Source organism: Erinaceus europaeus, chromosome 1 (genome assembly GCF_950295315.1).
Source record: "Erinaceus europaeus chromosome 1, mEriEur2.1, whole genome shotgun sequence".
Classification (NCBI taxonomy): Eukaryota; Metazoa; Chordata; class Mammalia; order Eulipotyphla; family Erinaceidae; genus Erinaceus; species Erinaceus europaeus.
In genome coordinates this window covers 55,747,724-55,766,657 of record NC_080162.1, presented here as the reverse complement: position 1 = coordinate 55,766,657, position 18,934 = coordinate 55,747,724, and the positions used below count along the sequence as shown (strand labels likewise).

Sequence of the window (18,934 nt, the reverse complement as noted above, 5' to 3'; positions counted from 1 at the left end):
GTTTCAGATTTTGCAAGGACCCCTGTTCGATCCCCCAGTTCTCCAACTTCCAGGGTGGTTGCTTCACGAGTGGTGAAGCAGGTCTGGAGGTCTCTAGCTTGCTCTCTCTCTCTCTGTCTTCCCCTACCCTCTCAGTTTCTCTCTGTCCTAACCAAGAAAATGGAAAAAATGGCCACCAGGAGCAGTACATTCATAGTGCAGACACTGAACCGCCCGACTCCCAGCATCCCTGTTCTTTATCCCTCTGGGAGTATGGACCCAGGATCACTGTGGGGTGCAGAAGGTGGAAGGTCTGGCTTCTGTACTATGTGTGCTTAACCAAGTGTGCTACTGCCCAACCCCCAGGTTTGGCTTCTGTTACTGCTTCTCCACTGAACATGGGTGTTGGCAGGTCCATCCATACTCCCAGCCTTTCTCTCTCTTCCCCTAGTGGGGCAGGGAGGCAGGGCTCCAAGACACATGGTGGGTTCCTCTGTCCAAGGAAGTCGAGTTGGCATCATGGTGTCATCTGGAACCTGGTGTCTGAAAAAGAGTTAAGATAGAAAGCAGAACAAATTGTTGACTAACCATGAACCTAAAGGCAAGAACATTGCAGATGAAGATTTTGGGTCTCTGTTTTGGAAAAAACTAGTAGGTCTGTTTTAGGTATATTTCAGAGGGCCATGACTTGACTAGTTTTTTCTTGAACCTGATAGCTAATATGCAGGTGGACCCAGGTTATTATCTGGGGAGATGGTGTCATAGTTGGAAAAAACAGTATCTCTTTTGAGGTCGTATTACCTTGGGAGGAGTGGGTGGGAAGCACCTGTGCTCAGGGCATCTTTCTTGTGCAGGCTGTGGCTTCATCTCCCTGTCCACAGTGCTCAGAAGAACACTCTGGAGACAGGAGCCCACAGCATTGTACCATCCCTGCTGTTCGGGCATGGTCTCCGGAAATCACTTTATACATGGGTCTCCATAAAGTTTAAGGCAAATAAAATGATTTATGGCATTATCTTGTTTTTTTTCTTAAAAAAAAAAAATTAGTTTTTTGACATAGTGCTGCTGAGACTCCTACTGCTTTGCATTTGTGGTTTTCCTGCTAGTTTATAATTTGTCCAATAGGTGGCATTTTTATTTATTTATTTATTTTTTGCCAGAGCATTGTTCTGCTCTGTCTTATGGTGGTGCTGGGGACTGAACCTAGAACCTTAGAGCCTCAGTAATTAAAGTCTTCTTGCATAACCATTACACTATTTCCCCAGCTATATTTGTTTATTTAAAAGTAGTTGAAGAATAACATACACATCCTCCACACCTACATCCTTGGTTGGACTAACAGACTATAGTCAGTTTTAGGTGAAATTTAAGTTTAAAAATCAGTTATGCTAAGGCACCATGTAATTTATTACAGTTGATTTTTTTTTTCCCTGATCATACTCCCTGCTATGGTCTGGCTTATTCCTAAATTTTATTTGGAGAACAGTGAAGTGTAAGTTTTCATAAACTCACCTTACTACCTTGACTTCATGAAGGGAAACACTAAATCAGATAATAAATTGAGCTCTTGAAATATCTTTTTAAATGATTCACTATGACCCACTACTTTTTTTACCACCTGGAGAGCCTGGTCTAATGGTTGTTACAATATGCATTGATACATGTCCATGGCAGGTTCATGATGGTCCTATCTGGCGCTCTGAAAGAATAGATCTAATTTAAGGTTATTTCACCTACAAGCTGAACTCTTTAAGACTCAGTCTTGTAAATTGCATTTACTTCAGTCATTAATGAGATGATCGCAGTCCTGAAGAGCCTTGTTTCATTATAGGATCCTTCTGTTCTTTAGCATCGTGACATTTACCAGATGCCTCACAAAGGAATATTGTGAAATCTTGGCACATTAAAATAACAGAACAATCATCTTGGGCTTTGAGTCAGAATTTAATGCTCTATGTGTAGTTGAATTTTGGTTGCTGTGTTCCAGTTTTGATGTTTATTATCATCAGGGGCCGGGTGGTGGTGCATCTGGTTGAGCACACATTACAGTGCGCAAGGACCCCCGTTGGAGACCCCAGTCCCCCCACCTGCAGGTGCAAAGCTTTGCGAGTGGTGAAACAGTTGTCTCTCTTTCTCTTTTCCTATAATCCCCTCCCCTCTCAAATTCTGGCTGCCTCTATCCAATAAATAAATAAAGATAATACCAAAGAAATTTTTTTAAAAAAGAAACTAAGATGCAGTAGTTCAATTTCTTTTTTTCCCCCCTCTCTTTCTTTCTCCTTCCTATTTTTATTTGTTGGAACAGAGAGAGATTGAGAGGGGTGGGAAGATAGAGAGGAAAAGACAGAGATAGACACCTGCAGATCTGCTTCACCACTTGTAAAGTGTACCACCTGCAGAGGGGATGTGGGGGCTTGAACCCGAGTCCTTGAGTGTGGTGATATGTATGCGTAACTGGGTATGCCACAATCTGTCTGGACACTCTCCCCCAACCCAGATTTCTAAGATGTAAGGGTTGACATGTGCCTATTCAGTTTCACTGTAGTAGTCATTCTTGACCATTCTATAGTCTCATTTACCTCTTCTCTACCAAGACCCTAAACTACTATATACTGTTAAGATTTTTTGAGAGATTATATTCACGTGCTTATTATACTATAATGTTATCTGTTATTCTATTTTTGCTAGTATTATGTCATTTTCTTATCATGCCTAATTTACAAATTGAACTTTACCATACACATATATGTAACTGTTATACATAAGGTTTGGTGTTATGTGTAGTTTTAGGCATCCTCTGATTTAGAGCACATCCCTCACGGATTGGGGAGGTCTATTCTCCATGTCATATTATATATATGAAACGCTGACAAAACTACAGGATAAGAAGGGTACAACTCCACACAGTTCCTGAACTCTGTTTCCCATCCCCTCCCTTGATAGCGTTCTTATTCTTTAACCCTCTGGGAGTATGGACCCAAGCTCATTGTGGGATGCAGAAGGTGAAAAGCTCGGCTTCTGTAATTGCTTCCCTGCTGAGCATAGGTGTTGACAGGTCGATCCATACTCCCAGCCTGTCTCTCTCTTTCCCTAGTGGGGAAGGGCTCTGGGGAAGCGGAGCTCCAGGACACATTGGCAGGGTCGTCTGTCCAGGGAAGTCTGGTCAGCATCCTGCTAGCATCTGGAACCTGGTGGCTGAAAAGAGAGTTAACATATAAAGCTAAACAAGTCATTGACTAATCATGAACCTAAAGGCTGGAGTAGTGTAGATGAAGAGGTGGGGGGGGCAGGTCTCCATTTTGTAGATAGCTAGTAGGCATATTTTAGTCAGTATTCCAAAGGGCCTGTGGCTGTGCTAGTTTTTTGTATTATTTTTTTTTCCCTGAGCCTGAAAACTTATATACAGGTGGATCCTAGATTGTCTGGGGAGATGATGTCATGGCTGGGAAAAGGACCAGAAAGCTGGATCAGGGAAGAGAGTAGCTCCCAAATATGGGAAAGGTGTATAAATATTGTTGCCTAGGGAATTGGGTGGTAGCGCAGCGGGTTAAGTGCAGGTGGTACAAAGCACAAGGACTGGCTTAAGGATCCCAGTTCGAGCCCCCAGCTCCCCACCTGCAGGGGGGTCACTTGACAAGCAGTGAAGCAGGTCTGCAGGTGTCTTTCTCTTCCCTACTCTGTCTTCCCATTTCTCTCTGTCCTATCCAACAACGATGATATCAATAACAACACCAATAATAACTAAAGCAACAAGGGCAACAAAAGGGAAAATAAATAAAAATTCAAAAAAAAATTTAAAAAGATATTGTTGACTGTAAACCTCATCAATTTGATGGCATCTGGGGGTTCATATTCAGTTTAAGAGCCTATGTGACCTCTGTATCCCTGTAGATCTGAGCTCACATTCTGTGGTCTTCAGCAGGAACATTTCAAGTTGCCCTAATATCCATGTCAAATTCTAAACTAAGTGTGAGCATCCAGAGATAGCCTGTGGTTAACCTTTTTTTTTTTTAACTTTTATTTGTTAATTGACTAACAGCTTTCCTTTCCACTACAGCCTGTCAAAACTTGGGAATACTGTAGTCCAGGAGGTGGCACAATGGATAAAAGCATTGGGCTCTCAAGCATAAGGTTCAAAGTTCAATCCCTGGGGCCAGGCAGTGGCACACCTGGTTAAGTGCACATATTACAGTGCACAAGGGCCCAGGTTCAAGCCTCTAGTTCCCACTGTCAGGGGGGATACTTCAGAAGTGGTTGCAGGTCTCTCTGTCTCTCTCCCTCATTACCTTTCCCTCCCGTCTCAGTTTCTCTCTGTACCCAAAAATAAATAAATTTAAATAAATAAAAAATAAATAAATAAATAAATAAAAGTTTAATCCCTGGCAGAACATGTATCAGAGTGATGTCTGGTTCTTTCTCTCAACTTATCTTTCTTTTTTTTTTTTTTTTTTTTTTTTTTTTTTTTTTTTAAATTTTTTTTTATTCCCTTTTGTTGCCCTTGTTGTTTTATTGTTGTAGTTATTATTGATGTCATTGTTGTTGGATAGGACAGAGAGAAATGGAGAGAGGAGGGGAAGACAGAGAGGGAGAGAGAAAGACAGACACCTGCAGACCTGCTTCACCGCCTGTGAAGGGACCTGCCTGCAGGTGGGGAGCCGGGGGCTCAGACCGGGATCCTGACGCCGGTCCTTGAGCTTAGCGCCACCTGCGATTAACCCGCTGCGCTACAGCCCGACTCCCTCAACTTATCTTTCTTATTAATAAATAAATGAAATATTTTTTAAAAACTTGGGAATAACAAGAAATTTTGTTTTGCCATAGTTATTATTATTCCAAATTTAAGGGTTTTTTTCTGTTAGTATAAAAAATCTAGCTATAGTTAACAGTTACGATATTTTAATAAATTAGTGCCATTATTTCATAAGTATTTGGTTAAGCCAAGTTACCCACATTTGGAATTTTGTTTCTTTTAATTTCCCAAATCTCCAGTAGCTACATATGGTTAAATTCTGTCCTATTTATTGACTTCTGGTCTTGTAAGAGGAAGACTGGTAGCTTCACTCTATCACAGGAAGAGACTAGATACTTTAAAAAATAAATTTTTTTTGCCTGCAGGGTTATTGCTGGGGCTTGGTGCCTGCACCATGAATCCACTGCTCCTGGAGGCTACCTTCCCCTTCTGTTGACCTTGTTATTTATCATTGTTGTTGTTATTATTATTGTTGTTGTCGCTGTTGTTGGGTAGGACAGAGAGAAATGGAGGGCAGGAGACAGAGAAAGGGAGAAAAAGAAAGACACCTGTAGACCTGCTTCACCGCTTGTGAAGCGACTACCTGAAGGTGGTGAGCCAGGGCTCGAACTGGGACCCTTAAGCCAGACCTTGCGCTTTCTGCCACATGCACTTAACCCACTGCACTACTGCCTGACACCTGAGACTAGACACTTTTTTTTTTAATTTCTTTATTGGGAAATTAATATTTTACATTCGACAGTAAATACAATAGTTTGTACATGCGTAACATTTCCATGTTTTCCATATAACAATACAACCCCCACTAGGTCCTCTGTCATCCTTTGTAACATGTGTGCTCAACCAGGTGCTTCCACCACCTGGCCCCCTTTGGTCTTGCATTTATTGATATGGTGGATCACGTTGATTGATTTATGTATATTAGACCAACCTTGCATCCCTGGGATAAACCCCACTTGGTTATGATGAACAATCTTTTTAATACACTGCTGTATCCGGTTGGCTAGAATTTTATTCAGTATTTTAGCATCTATGTTCATCAGAGATATTGGTCTGTAGTTTTCTTTTTTGGTTGTGTCCCTGTCTGCTTTTGGCATCAGAGTGATGTTGGCTTCATAGAAGCTGGAAGGGAGTATTACAGTGTCTTCAATCTTCTGGAAGACTTTTAAAAGTAGAGATATTAACTCTTTCTTGAAGGTTTTGTAGAATTCATTTGTAAAACCATCTGGTCCAGGACTCTTATTCTTGGGAAGGTTTTTGATAACTGTTTCAATTTCATTATCTGTGATTGGCCTGTTCATACTATCTAGTTCCTCTTTATTTAATTTTGGAAGTTCATAGGTATTTAGGAAATCATCCATTTCTTCCAGGTTCTCTAGCTTGGTGGCATATAGTTGTTCATAGAAGCCTCACATGATATGTTGAATTTCTGAGATGTCTGTTGTGATATTTTCTCTTTCATTTCTGATCTGATTTATTTGGGTCTTCTCCCTTTTTTGTTTTGTGAGTCTGGCTGTTGATTTTGTTTACTCTCGAAGAACCAATATTGACTTTCATTGATCTTTTGTATGGTTTTCTTATTTTCAATGTTATTTATTTCTGCCCTAACTTTTATGTCTGTCCTTCTAGTTGTTTTAGGGCTCCTTTGTTCTTCCTCTTCAAGGTCTCTAAGATGTGCAATCAGGTTGTTTATTTGTGCTTTTTCTTGTTTCCTAATGTGTGCTTATATGGCTATGAACTTCCCTGTTAGTACAGCCTTAGCAGTGCCTCAAATATTTTGATAACTTGTGTCTTCATTTTCATTGAACTCTTGAAACATTTTGATTTCTTCCTTTATTTCCTCTTTGACCCAGTAGTTGTTAAGGAGTATACTGTTGAGCTTCCACATTTTGGGACTCTTACTAATCTTTTGTTGATTGTTCAGTGTTAGTTTAATTCCACTGTGGTCTGAGAAGATGCTTGGGATGATTTCAGTGCTTTTGTATTTGCTGATGCTGTCTTTGTGGCCTAACATATGGTCTATCCTTGAGAATGACTCATGTGGACTTGAGTAAAATGTGTATTCCAGTTTCTTGGGGTGAATGACTCTGAAAATGTCCAATAGTTCTAGTTTATCTATCTCCTCATTTAGCTCCCTCATTTCTTTATTGATTTTATGCCTGGATGATCTGTCAAGTTGAGAGAGTGGGGTGTTGAAGTCCCCTACTATGACTGTGTTGCTGTTAATATATTGCTGTAGCTCTTTCAGTAGATGTTTGATTTATTTAGATGGCTTCTCATTGGGTGCTTCGATGTTAATAATTGTTAAGTACTCTTGATTTACTGATCCTCTGAGCATTAAGTAGTGTCCATCTCTATCTTTTTAAATTTTATTTATTTTTAAAGTCTAGTGTGTCAGGTATGAGAATAGCTCTTCCTGCTCTTTTTTTGTGGGCGATTGACTTGTATGATAGTTTTCCATCCTTTCACTTTGAGTCTGTGTTTATCTTGTTGAGTTAGGTGGTTTCCTATAGACAGCATATTGTTGGGTTGTGTTCTCTGATCCATCTTCCTACTCTGTGCCTTTTAATAGGTGAATTCAGGCCATTGATTGGAGATATTTATTTAAAGATTGAAGATATTTTAACGCCATTCTTGTAGATTTTTATAGTGTTCTGATACATGGCATATTTATGGTGGTCTGACTGTTTATAGGAGACCCTGTGAAACAACTCCCCTGCAGGGGTGGGGAGCCAGGGGCTCAAACTGAGATCCTTACTCCAGTACTTGTGCTTTGCACCCGCTGCACTACTGCCTGACTCCCTATCATTGCTTTTAATCTTAATATGTAGCCAGTTATATTTAGCTACTTAAATTGTTTCCAGTCACACACACACACTATAAATAATCCTCAGAAATTTAGGGGACTGTATTACCTAGAGTAGACTAGATGACTGAAATTGATAGGCCCAAAACATGATTATTCAAATACAGCAGTGCTTGGATTGTCACAAAACTTTCCACAGTGTTCTGCAGCCTAGACACAACTAGTATGTCTCTTCCCGTAAGCCTATGGCTTCAGAAGTGGATTTATGGACTAGATCTGATTGTGCTCTGTCATCTTCCTGTGCCAGTAACTGCAGCCTGTTTTATTTATTATTTTCCTAGCTCATTGGTTCAGTGGCCACTGAACTGTCAGACTTGCATTGAGGGCAGCACTTTTAATATAAACTTCATGTAATACTAACTCACTCTTTTTTTTTTAAGATTTTATCTATTTATTAATGAGAAAGATAGGAGAAGAGAGAAAGAACCAGACATCACTCTGGCACATGTGCTGCCGGGGATCGAACTCAGGACCTCATGCTTGAGAGTCCAAAGCTTTATCACTGCACCACCTCCCGGACCACACTGACTCACTCTTAGTGGGGCAGGCAGTGGCACACCTGCTTAAGTGCACACATTACAGTGTACAAGATCCTAGGCTCTAGCCCCTGGTCCCCACCTGCAGGGGAAAAGCTTTACAAGTGGTGAAACAGGGCTGCAGGTGTCTCTCTGTCTCTTTCCCTCTCTATCTCCCTCACTCCTCTCAGTTTCTCTGTTTGAGAGGAATATATTTATTTCAATATATATATTTATTTATTATTGGATGCAGCGGGTTAAGCGCATGTGGCACGGAGTGCAAGGACCGCAGTAAGGATCCCGGTTCAAGTCCCTGGCGCCCCACCTGCAAAGTGAAGCACAGGCGGTGAAGCAGGTCTGCAGGTGTCTATCTTTCTCTCCCCCTCTGTCTTCCCCTCCTCTCTCCATTTCTCTGTCCTATCTAACAACGACATCAATAACAGCAAGGCCAATAAAAGGGAAAATAAATAAATATTTTTAAAAAATTTTTAAAAGAAAATATTTAAAAAATTACTCATTCTTGAGTTTACTGAGAAAACTTTGAAATTTAATTCTACACGTGCTCACTTCAGCAGCACATATACTAAAATTTAATTCTACAAATCTACCTGTGTAGGTGATCCTACAAGCTAAAAGTTGGTCATTTTTGATAATTTTTCAACACAAGTTAAATGATGTTGAAATGTTATTGTGTGTAGTAAACTTTACTGGACTATAACCATACTCATTTTATTTAACATCTATGGCTGCTATTGTGTTAGGAGACCTAAGGAGTTGCAGCAAAATCTGTGGCTCATACAACCTAAAATAGTTATTATCTAATCTTCTACAGAGAAGTTTGCAGACTCCTAGTTTAAAGTATTTTTTTGGTGTATTGCACCAAAGCAAAAGACTCTAGGGTGGGTAGCAGGGAGAGTACAAGTCCAAAAAGGATAACAGAGGACCTAGTGGGGGTTGTATTGTTATGCAGAAAACTGAGAAATGTTAACACATGTACAAACTATTGTATTTACTGTCGAATGTAAAACATTAATCCCCCAATAAAGAAATTAAAAAAAAAATTTTATTTAAGAAAGAATTAATGAACAAAAACATAAGGTAGGAGGGGTACAACTCCACACAATTCCCACCACCCAATCCCCATAGCCCACCCCCTCCCATGATAGCTTTCCCATTCTCTAGCCCTCTGGGAGCATGGACCCAGGGTCGTTGAGGGTGGCAGAAGGTAGAAGGTCTGGCTTCTGTAATTGCTTCCCCGCTGAACATGGGCGTTGACTGGTCGGTCCATACTCCCAGTCTGCCTCTCTCTTTCCCTAGTAAGGTGTGTCTCTGGGGAAGCTGAGCTCCAGGACACATTGGTGGGGTCTTCAATCTGGAACCTGGTGATTGAAAAGAGAGTTAACATATGAAGCCAAACAATTTGTTGAGCAATCATGGATCCCAAGCTTGGAATAGTGGAGAGGAAGTATTAGGGAGGTACTCACTGCAAACTCTAGTGTACTTCTGCTTTCAGGTATATATTTTGCAGTAGTTTATGGATACGTGTGCGCATAAGTTCTCTCTCACAGAAACTGGTGTATATCTAGGTTATGGGACTTTGTTAGAAAGTGAACTACCTGAGATGAAATTAGAGTGTACTATAAAAGGAAAGGTCTCACCCGAGTAATGAAGCTGAAGGGTTGTCATTCCACACGTGAAGTCTCTGGATACAGTCTGAGGTGAAGCATGTTGAGGTGGCAATCGTTGCGTTGGTTAGGTTGTGACTGGCGGATGCAATATTATTTGGTTTGGATTGGGAGATGCATACGGGAAAGTGGGCCCTATCCAAGGGTTCCAGGACTGGGGGAAGTAGGGGCTCTATAGTGGAGATGTGAGGTTCCTGCTGTCTTAGGGTTCAAAAAGATAATTGATAGTTAATATTATCATCACATTATTTGTTAATTGGGTTAACTTTGAAAAGTCCCTTTGTTATGGTTTGCTGTACAGTATCCAGTATCTTGTATATAGCTGAGCTATTGGATGCTTCTAATCTACTTGGTCTAGGCTTTTGAGAGAGTCCTCATATCAAATACATAGCCTATATATTAAAAAGATTCAGTTTGTCTTTTGAGAAACTTTGAGACATACAATTGATTTTCCCCCTCTCATATTAATTAACTACTGATTTATATGTCTACATTTTGCTAGGAGTGTACATAAACACCATTCCCACCACCAAAGGACTGTGACCCATCCCTCCCGCCCGCTCCCACCCCACACTGGCCCAGGAAGCTGCATGTCTACCCCTCACCACTGGGTTTTTACTTTGGTGCCCTACTTTCAATTTAGTCAGATCCTGCTTTTAGTTTCCCTTTCAGATCTTCTTAGTCAGCTTCTGTTAATGAGTGGGATCATCCCATACTCATATTTATCTTTCTGACTTAGTTCACTTAACATAATTCCTTCTAGCTCTGTCCAAGATGGGTCAGAGAAGGTGGGTTCATTGTTTTTGATAGCTGCATAGTAGAAATTTTTTTTTTTTAAGTATTTTTTTGTCATGGTGGAGGTAGATAGAATAGTGATTATTCAAAGGTACTCTCATGGCTGAAGCTCCATAGTTCCAGGTTCAGTCCCCCACACCACCATGATTCAGAGCTGAGCAGTGCTCTGGTAAACAGTATAAAATAAAAAATAAAACTTTTTTTTTTCAGATTTATTGCTTGCTATCTCAGGTCTAAGAACTGTTTGCCTTTCCAATTTTACAAGAACCTACCTCGGGACTTTGTGTAGTTCTTATAATTTCCTATATACTGGCTAATTCTTTCCAAAGTTCTTATAAATCCTTGCTGCATCACCTCCCGGACTACTTGCAATATATACTATCATATGATTCTCTCATACAGTTTTTTCTCTCCACAAGATCTCTAGCTTCAGTGAGCACAATTCTGCCTTCACAGTTGTCACATGTTTGATTTCACTAAGTCTTAAGCCATAGCATGACAAGAACATAAACATTCCAACCTGAATCTCTGTTACCTCTTTACTTGCCCATTAATCCAGTACCATACACTTTAGGTGGAAGACAACACACATTCTAAGTCTGTATTACATTTATATGATATTGGTGAAGAAAGTCTTTTATTGCTGTAGGAAGCTGTAGATCAAAAAATATAGTAGAATTTTGTATCTCTAAAATAGCAATTTAATGTAGCTGTTCTGACTTTGACAATGGCGGGGACTACACGGGTTGGACAATATTCTGCCCTCTGTTGTTTAGAAACCAGACTGACAGAAGTTCTGCCATCTTTACTTTGTGGCTCCCAATGTCACTCTAGATTTGGTTATTGCCATTCTAAGTCATGAGAAAGGGGAAAAAGGCCTCTAAAAGTATACAAAGTCAAGTGTGTGGGCCGTGCCTAGAATTGGCCCATAGTTTGCCTATATTACATGGGATAGGATAAATCGTATGGCTATTTCACTGCAGTACAGGCTGGGCAAAAATGTTGTAGCTGAGCATGGGGGAAAGGAAGAAGAAAATTTCATAACAGCAAATACTCAGCCACTAGGCTTTCAGAGATACATGCTTTCTTGTGCTCACTAAATAAAGCAGGTCAAGCTATGAAAGCCTCACTGTTAGAATATGATTACTCATAGGAAAAAAATAACTGTGCAGATGTAGTTTTTTATATTTTTTATTTATTTATTTTCCCTTTTGTTGCCCTTGTTGTTTTTCGTTGTTGTTGTTATTGATGTCATCGTTGTTGGATAGGACAGAGAGAAATGGAGAGAGGAGGGGAAGACAGAGAGGGGGAGAGAAAGATAGACACCTGCAGACCTGCTTCACTGCCTGTGTTGCGACCTTCTTGAAGGTGGGGAGCCAGAGGCTTGAACCGGGATCCTTACGCTGGTCCTTGTTCTTTGCGCCATGTGTGCTTAACCCGCTGTGCTACCGCCTGACTCCCGCAAATGTAGTTTTTAAATGCAACTCTTCAAACAAGTAATTTGAATAAAGTACGTGTGTGCTTTCAGGCTATCGCCCATTATGAACAATCAGCTGATTATTACAAAGGAGAAGAATCCAACAGGCAAGTATTATTGTTCTTAATATAATTAAATGGGTTTATTACAGGTGATAAAACAACCTTTGGGGCCAGGTAGATGGCTTAATGGGTTTAATGAATTTCTTGCATGAGTGAGGCCCCAGGTTCAGTTCCCAGAGCTGCTTATGACACAGCAATGCTCTGGTTTTCAACAACTGGAGAAAGAGAGTGAGAAAGAAAGAGAGAGATTGATTCCCAGAGTATAGTTAATTGGCCTGTGTATATTGCATATTATGCTGACCCAAATGGAGATGTGCTGTTTTTTTTCCTAGTTTTCTTTTTTTAAAATATTTTTTTATTTATTCTCCTTTGTTGTTTTATTGTTGAAGTTTTTATTGTTGTTTTTATTCATGTCATTGTTGTTGGATAGGACAGAGAGAAATGGAGAGAGGAAGGGAAGACAGAGAGGGGGAGAGAAAGATAGACACCTGCACACCTACTTCACCGCCTGTGAAGCGACTCCCCTGCAGGTGGGGAGCCAGGGGCTCAAACCAGGATCCTTATTCCGATCCTTGCACTTTGCGCCACCTACGCTTAACCCGCTGTGTACCGCCTGACTCCCTTTCCCCTAGTTTTCTATGGCATAATTATTTATTCTGCTTTGGTTCTTCATTTCAGTTCGGCAAACAAGTGTCTGCTGAAGGTGGCAGCATATGCTGCCCAGCTTGAGCAATACCAGAAAGCTATTGAGATTTATGAGCAGGTGAGTCTGCTGTTCCCCCTCCTATAAGCTTCTGTATAGCTTCAAGGTTAAGTCTTTCTGAAGAATGTTTTAAATTAAAAAAAAATTACTTTTGCTTTGATTTTAATTCACATAGTATATACTTCTTCCTTTTAAAGGGTTTTATGCCAGTGATGTTTAGTGTATTTACAAAATTGTATAAACCACCGCTAAAGAAAATTCCAAAACATCCAAAAAGGAACCCCATTCTCTCCTCACCCCAAGTTCATGAAAATCATTACTTAGTTTTTATCTCAGTAGATTTGCTTTTTCTAGCCCATTTTAACCTTTTTGAGGAATTGCCAAACTCTAACCCCAGTGGCTGCCCCACTTTATATTTTTACCAGCAGTGCACAAGGGTAATGATTTACCCACATCCTTCCACATACCTTTTTCCCTTTATAGTAACTACACTAGTGAGGATGGAGTGCCTTCTCATTGTGGTTTTGATTACCATTTCCCTACTAGTGATATTGAGAACTTTCTTTTTTTTTTTTTTGTATTATCTTTCTTTATTGGATAGAGACAACCAGAAATTGAGAGGTATGGGAGAGATAGAGAGGGAGAGAGACAGAGAGACACCTGCAGCCCTGCTTCACCACTCGTGGCGCTATTCCCCTGCAGGTAGGGACCAGGGACTTGAACCTGGGTCCTTGTGCACTCTAATGTGAGCACTTAACCCAGCCCGAGAACTTTCTTGTGTGTTTATGTTTTATAGTTTGGTTGACTATGTTTTATAGTAGCAACAGCAGATATTCTTTATGTATCAAATTTTTTATTTTCTGTCTGGTAAAATTTTCTGGTATCTAACATTAAACTGAAAGAAATACATTTATGACTAGTCAAATACAGAGGTAGTTTCTAAAGTGTAACAGGTGAGAGTTGGTTGGCTTAATATAAGAAGACAGTCTTTACAATAGATCTAACTCTGCTTTCTTTTTTTTTTGAGTTGGCATTTAAAATTTATTTGTAATATTAAAAGTTGAGAACAAATAATAGTCAAAATTTCCTTTATTCTTCTAATGAAATATTTTGCAACCCAACAACGCCGGTCCTAACTCTGCTTTCTATGCCTAGGTTGGAACAAACACTATGGATAATCCTTTGTTGAAGTATAGTGCAAAAGATTACTTCTTCAAAGCGGCTCTCTGTCACTTTATTGTAGATGAATTGAATGCCAAAGTAAGTTTTCCTGTATTGTTCATTTTCTACACTGATTACCCATGAAAAGAGGGTTCAGGTACACTGTCATTCTTAATAACACATCACTTGGGTGGTGTTTTTGTTAGCAGGAAGTCTAACCTGGTACATCAGAAATATACCTACTATTACATATGTCCCAATTGTAATTTAAAAAATATATTTATTCCCTTTCGTTGCCCTTGTTTCATTGTTATAGTTATTATTGTTGATGTTACTGATGTCATCGTTGTTGGATAGGACAGAGAGAAATGGAGAGAGGAGGGGAAGACAGAGAGGGGAAGAGAAAGATAGACACCTGCAAACCTACTTTTCCTCTTGTGAAGCGACTCCTCTGCAGGTGGGGAGCTGGGGGCTCGAACCAGGATCCTTACGCCAGTCCTTGTGCCCAACTGTAATTTTATACTAGAGATATCCTCTTAAAATTTCCTGTAGTCATGTTTACTACATGTAGATCTGCTTTATAGAAATTAGAGAACAAATGGGGAGACAATACAAGTGGAATGGTAAGACTTTATAAATGTCTTCTTTGGTCATTTTTTATTGGTGGTTAATGGTTTACAGTGCAGTTATTGACACATGGGTACAATTTTTCATCTCCCCATTAAAATTCTCTGCAGAACACTGCCTATAACTTGGGTCCTTTTCCATCATCATGCACAAAACCCCAAGGTTCTCTTTACCTCCATAGAGTCCTTTGCTTTGGTGCAGTACACTATATCCAATCCAAGTTTCACTTTGTGTTTTCTCTTTCTGTCCTTACTTCTTAAATTCCACTTATAAGTGAGATCATTTGGTATTTGTTCATCTCTTTTTGGCTTATCTTACTTAACATGATTTCTTCAAGTTCCATCCAGACTGAGGCAAAGGAGATGATTTTATCAGTTTTTTTTAACTCTGCAAAATTGATTTTCACATCTCATCGTGGTCACTCAACTTTTCCTCTTCTCCATAACTTCCCTTGCTATTCCTTAGACACAACAATATCACAGTCTGAATTTATAGTCACACATGTAGTTGCAATTTGTTCCTACATGGCTCACATTTGTGAAATATTCAATCTATTTTCCCCTGACATAATGAATTAATAGTGGATTATAAGATTATGAGCTAAGAAGAGTATAGTTTCACACCGCTTCCACCACCAAAAGTCTGTGTCCCTACTACCACCCTCCTACAGTGGGCCCAGAAACTCCCCTTCCCCACCAAAATCTTATACTTTCATGGAATACAACAAACCCAGTCCAAATTTTGCTTTGTGTTTTCCTGTTATTTATTATTATTATTTATTAAAGCATTCCTCAGTTCTGGTTTATGGTGGTATAGGGCTTGAACCTGGGATTTTGGAGCTTCAGGCATGAAGTCTTTTTGCATAACCATTATGCTATCTTCCCACCCACTCTTTCTGTTATTTTTTAACTTCTGTCTATGAGTGGGATCATCCCATATTCATTCTTCTCTTTCTGGCTTAACTCACGTAACATGATTTCTGCCCAAGGTGAAGAGAAGAAGGTGAAATCATCATTTTAAATGGCTGAATAGTATTACTTTTTTAAGCTAGAAAATGGAATTCAAATGGGTATGAGGGGCCAGGTGGTGGCGCACCTGGTTGAGCACACGTGTTACAGTGTGCAAGGACCCAGATTCAAGCCCCTGATCCCCACCTACAGGGGAAAGCTTCTCAAGTGGTGAAGCAGTGCTGCAGGGTCTGTGTGTGTGTCTCTCTCTCTATCTCCATCTCCTCCTTTCTCTCAATTTCTGGATATCGCTATCCAATAAATAAATCATGATAATAAAAAAAATTTAATGGTTATAGGGTGGCCAAGTGGTGGTGCACCTGGTTGAGCACACATATTACAGTGCCGTTGTTCAAGCCCTCAGTTCCCTCCTGAGTTCCCACCTGCAATTCCCCTTCATGAGTGGTGAATTGGAGTTGCAGGTGCCTCTCAGTCTCTCTCCTTCTCTGTCTCCCCCATCCTCTCAGTTTCTGGCTGACTCTATCTAATAAATAAATAAATAATAACAAATGGGTATAGAGGTGAAATTGAAAATTAAAGTGGAAAAAAAAAGAAAATTAAAGTGAAGACTGAAGGATAAAATAGTATCTTGAGCTAGAGAAAGGTTAGTAGGTACCACACCTACTTTGCCATGTGTGCTGCCTGGGAAATGCTACAGTGGCCCAAGGTGAATCTCCAGTGTTGTGGTGTGTCTCCTGTCTCTTTCTTTTTTTTTTTTTTTTTTGCCTCCAGGGTTATCGCTGGCACTGGGTGCTTGCACTACAAATCCACTGCTCCTGGCGGCCATTTCCGCCCCCTCACCTCACCCCCATTTTATTGGATAGGACAGAGAAATTGAAAGAGGAGGAGGGGATAGAGAGGGAAAGAGGAAAAATAGACGCCTGCATACCTGCGTTGCCACTTGTGAAGCATCCCTTTGCAGGTGGGGAGCTGGGGACTCAAATCTGGATCCTTGTGCGGGTTCTTGCACTTCGGACTATGTGCGCTTAACCGTACTATGTGCGTTTAACAGGGTGCGCCACCACCCGGGTATCCCCCTTCTTTCTGTTTCTTTATCTGATTAAAAGTCAGAGGAGGGGGAGAAGGAAATGAGGGAGAAGGAGGAGAAGATAGCTTTGTTAATGTCTACAACTGGAAGAGCAAAGTTAAAGCTACTGAAAAAAAAAATGGTCCCTTTCAGTTTTGAGCAGTGATCTAACTGATTTGTTTGGAATCTACACAGTATTAGGGAAGAATTTCTCTGTTAAGGGATGGGAAAAAAAATGCCTGCTTAGTCTGTGAGTTCTTAGAACTAGATTTAGTTCATATTGCCTTCTCAACAGTAACCTAATTCCAAAAAATTGATTTAGAAACTTATTCTTAACTGAAATAGACAATTCAAAATAAATAGGTTTCCATATTGATTATGATGTTAAATTTAATAGTATACTTCTTAAATACTTAAATAAGATCACTCTTACTGAAAGTAGTATAATATACAATGCTTTGTTTTCTTGATTCAGTGAGTTTAATAATATCAAATGATTTCCTCTCTCAGCTTGCTCTTGAGAAATATGAAGAAATGTTTCCAGCATTTACTGATTCAAGAGAATGTAAATTATTGAAAGTAAGTAATACTAGAGCTTTGATGAGAAAGTCTTCTTTATTAGGTGGGATTGGTTATCTAGTAAAGCTTTAACTTTGTGAAGTCTGCTGACCGAGGAACACTGGTACTACTTTTGCAGTATAGATCTCATATGTCATTAGAGTCAAGGACACAAGTATTGTGTTATGCAACCGGAAATTCAGAAAAATTAGCATTTACAACACAGGAGGTGATGCAATGGATAAAGCTTTGAACTCCCAAGCATGAGGTCCTGAGTTCAATTCCTGGCATCACATGTGCCGAGATGATGCACTCTCTTTTTTGCTCTCTCTTCCCACCTCTTCTCTGTCTCTCTCATTTATAAATATGATTTAAAAGAAGAAAAGTTAGCACAAAAACTGGATCTATTATTTGGGGGTAATTCTTGGTCATTTTTTATAATTCTCTAATTTCTTGAGGTACTTGGGAATATCAGCTAATACAGTGCTGAACTATATCTGTTTCAATTGGTGTGATGGTTTAAGAACTTTGGTGTTTGGGGTAATCATCTGTAAATACTCATAAAACTATAAATGCAAAACTGCATTCCTTAATAATAAAAAATTAAGTGTCTGTTCATAGATAGAACTCTAGCTTACCAAACTCAATTTTCATGTCACCAGAAACTTTTAGAAGCTCATGAAGAACAGAACAGTGAAGCTTATACTGAAGCAGTAAGTTACACCTTTTGGATACAGTGCATTCTTTAAAGGTTTAATTACAGTACTTATATTTTTTATTTCATGAATGCTGAATATTTATTTGAACATTATTCCAGTATGCCTAATTTATATATCTTTAAAGGTCATGTATTATATCTCCCACAAGCTTTTTTAATTAGACAGTGTGGTTATGCAAAGAGACTCTCATGCCTGAGTCTCTGAAGTCCCAGGTTAAATCCCCTGCAGAACTATAAGCCAGAGCTGATCAGTGCTCTGGTAAAAGTAAAAAAAAAAAAAAAAAAAAAAAAGTGCTCTTATCTAATTAGACAGTGACATTAGCCGTGCTGAATTTAACTATGCGATAAATTCAGGAGAACCACATACTATTACAGTTTGCTGTTTGAATGCTTTCTTTCAAAAATAATCTGATCCATAAGTAAATGTGAAGTCATTTAAATATAATTTAAAATATGAAGACATAGTAAGAATTTACTATATTATTGGAATAAAATAAATAGAAGACTTCTTTATAACTCATCATTTTTTTTTCAGTTTTCCCATCTTATGTTTAATCAAGCAAATATCTCAGAATTATTTATTAATATATTTATCATGAATTTGAAATTGATATTTCCCCACTTAATTTTTGCTATCAAACCATTTTCATTTAACTGAAATTCCATTGTTAATGTATGTAAATTAGTTAAAGGAATTCTTCTCCTGCAAGCACATTTTTTTCATACTCATTGAATATTGTAACAATAATAATTTTCATGTTTTGTTCTTTTTTGTAAATTTTTTATTTTATTTATTTTTTGGATAGAGACAGCCAGAAATCAAGAGGACAGGGTGTGATAAAGAGGTTGAGAAACAGAGAGACAACTGCAACACTGCTTCACCACTCATGAAGCTTTCCCCCTGCAGGAGGGGACTGGGGTAACGTGTGTGCTCAACCAGGTACACCACTACCCGGTCTCTGGTCCTTTTTTTTTTTTAAACATTAAATATACTCTTCCAACTA

At 39.2% G+C, this 18,934-nt stretch overlaps 1 protein-coding gene across 2 annotated transcripts in view; it reads left to right on the top strand.

Moving 5' to 3' along the window:
- Nucleotides 1–18,934, top strand: part of NAPB (NSF attachment protein beta) — a 53,622-nt gene that overhangs the window by 30,024 nt on the left and 4,664 nt on the right. For both annotated transcript variants that reach the window (XM_007525531.3, XM_060186401.1), the window contains 5 exons: nt 12,119–12,174; nt 12,808–12,892; nt 13,988–14,092; nt 17,165–17,233; nt 17,875–17,925. In XM_007525531.3, coding sequence (XP_007525593.1) covers nt 12,119–12,174; nt 12,808–12,892; nt 13,988–14,092; nt 17,165–17,233; nt 17,875–17,925 — 366 coding nt within the window. The remainder of the gene's footprint in view (nt 1–12,118; nt 12,175–12,807; nt 12,893–13,987; nt 14,093–17,164; nt 17,234–17,874; nt 17,926–18,934) is intronic.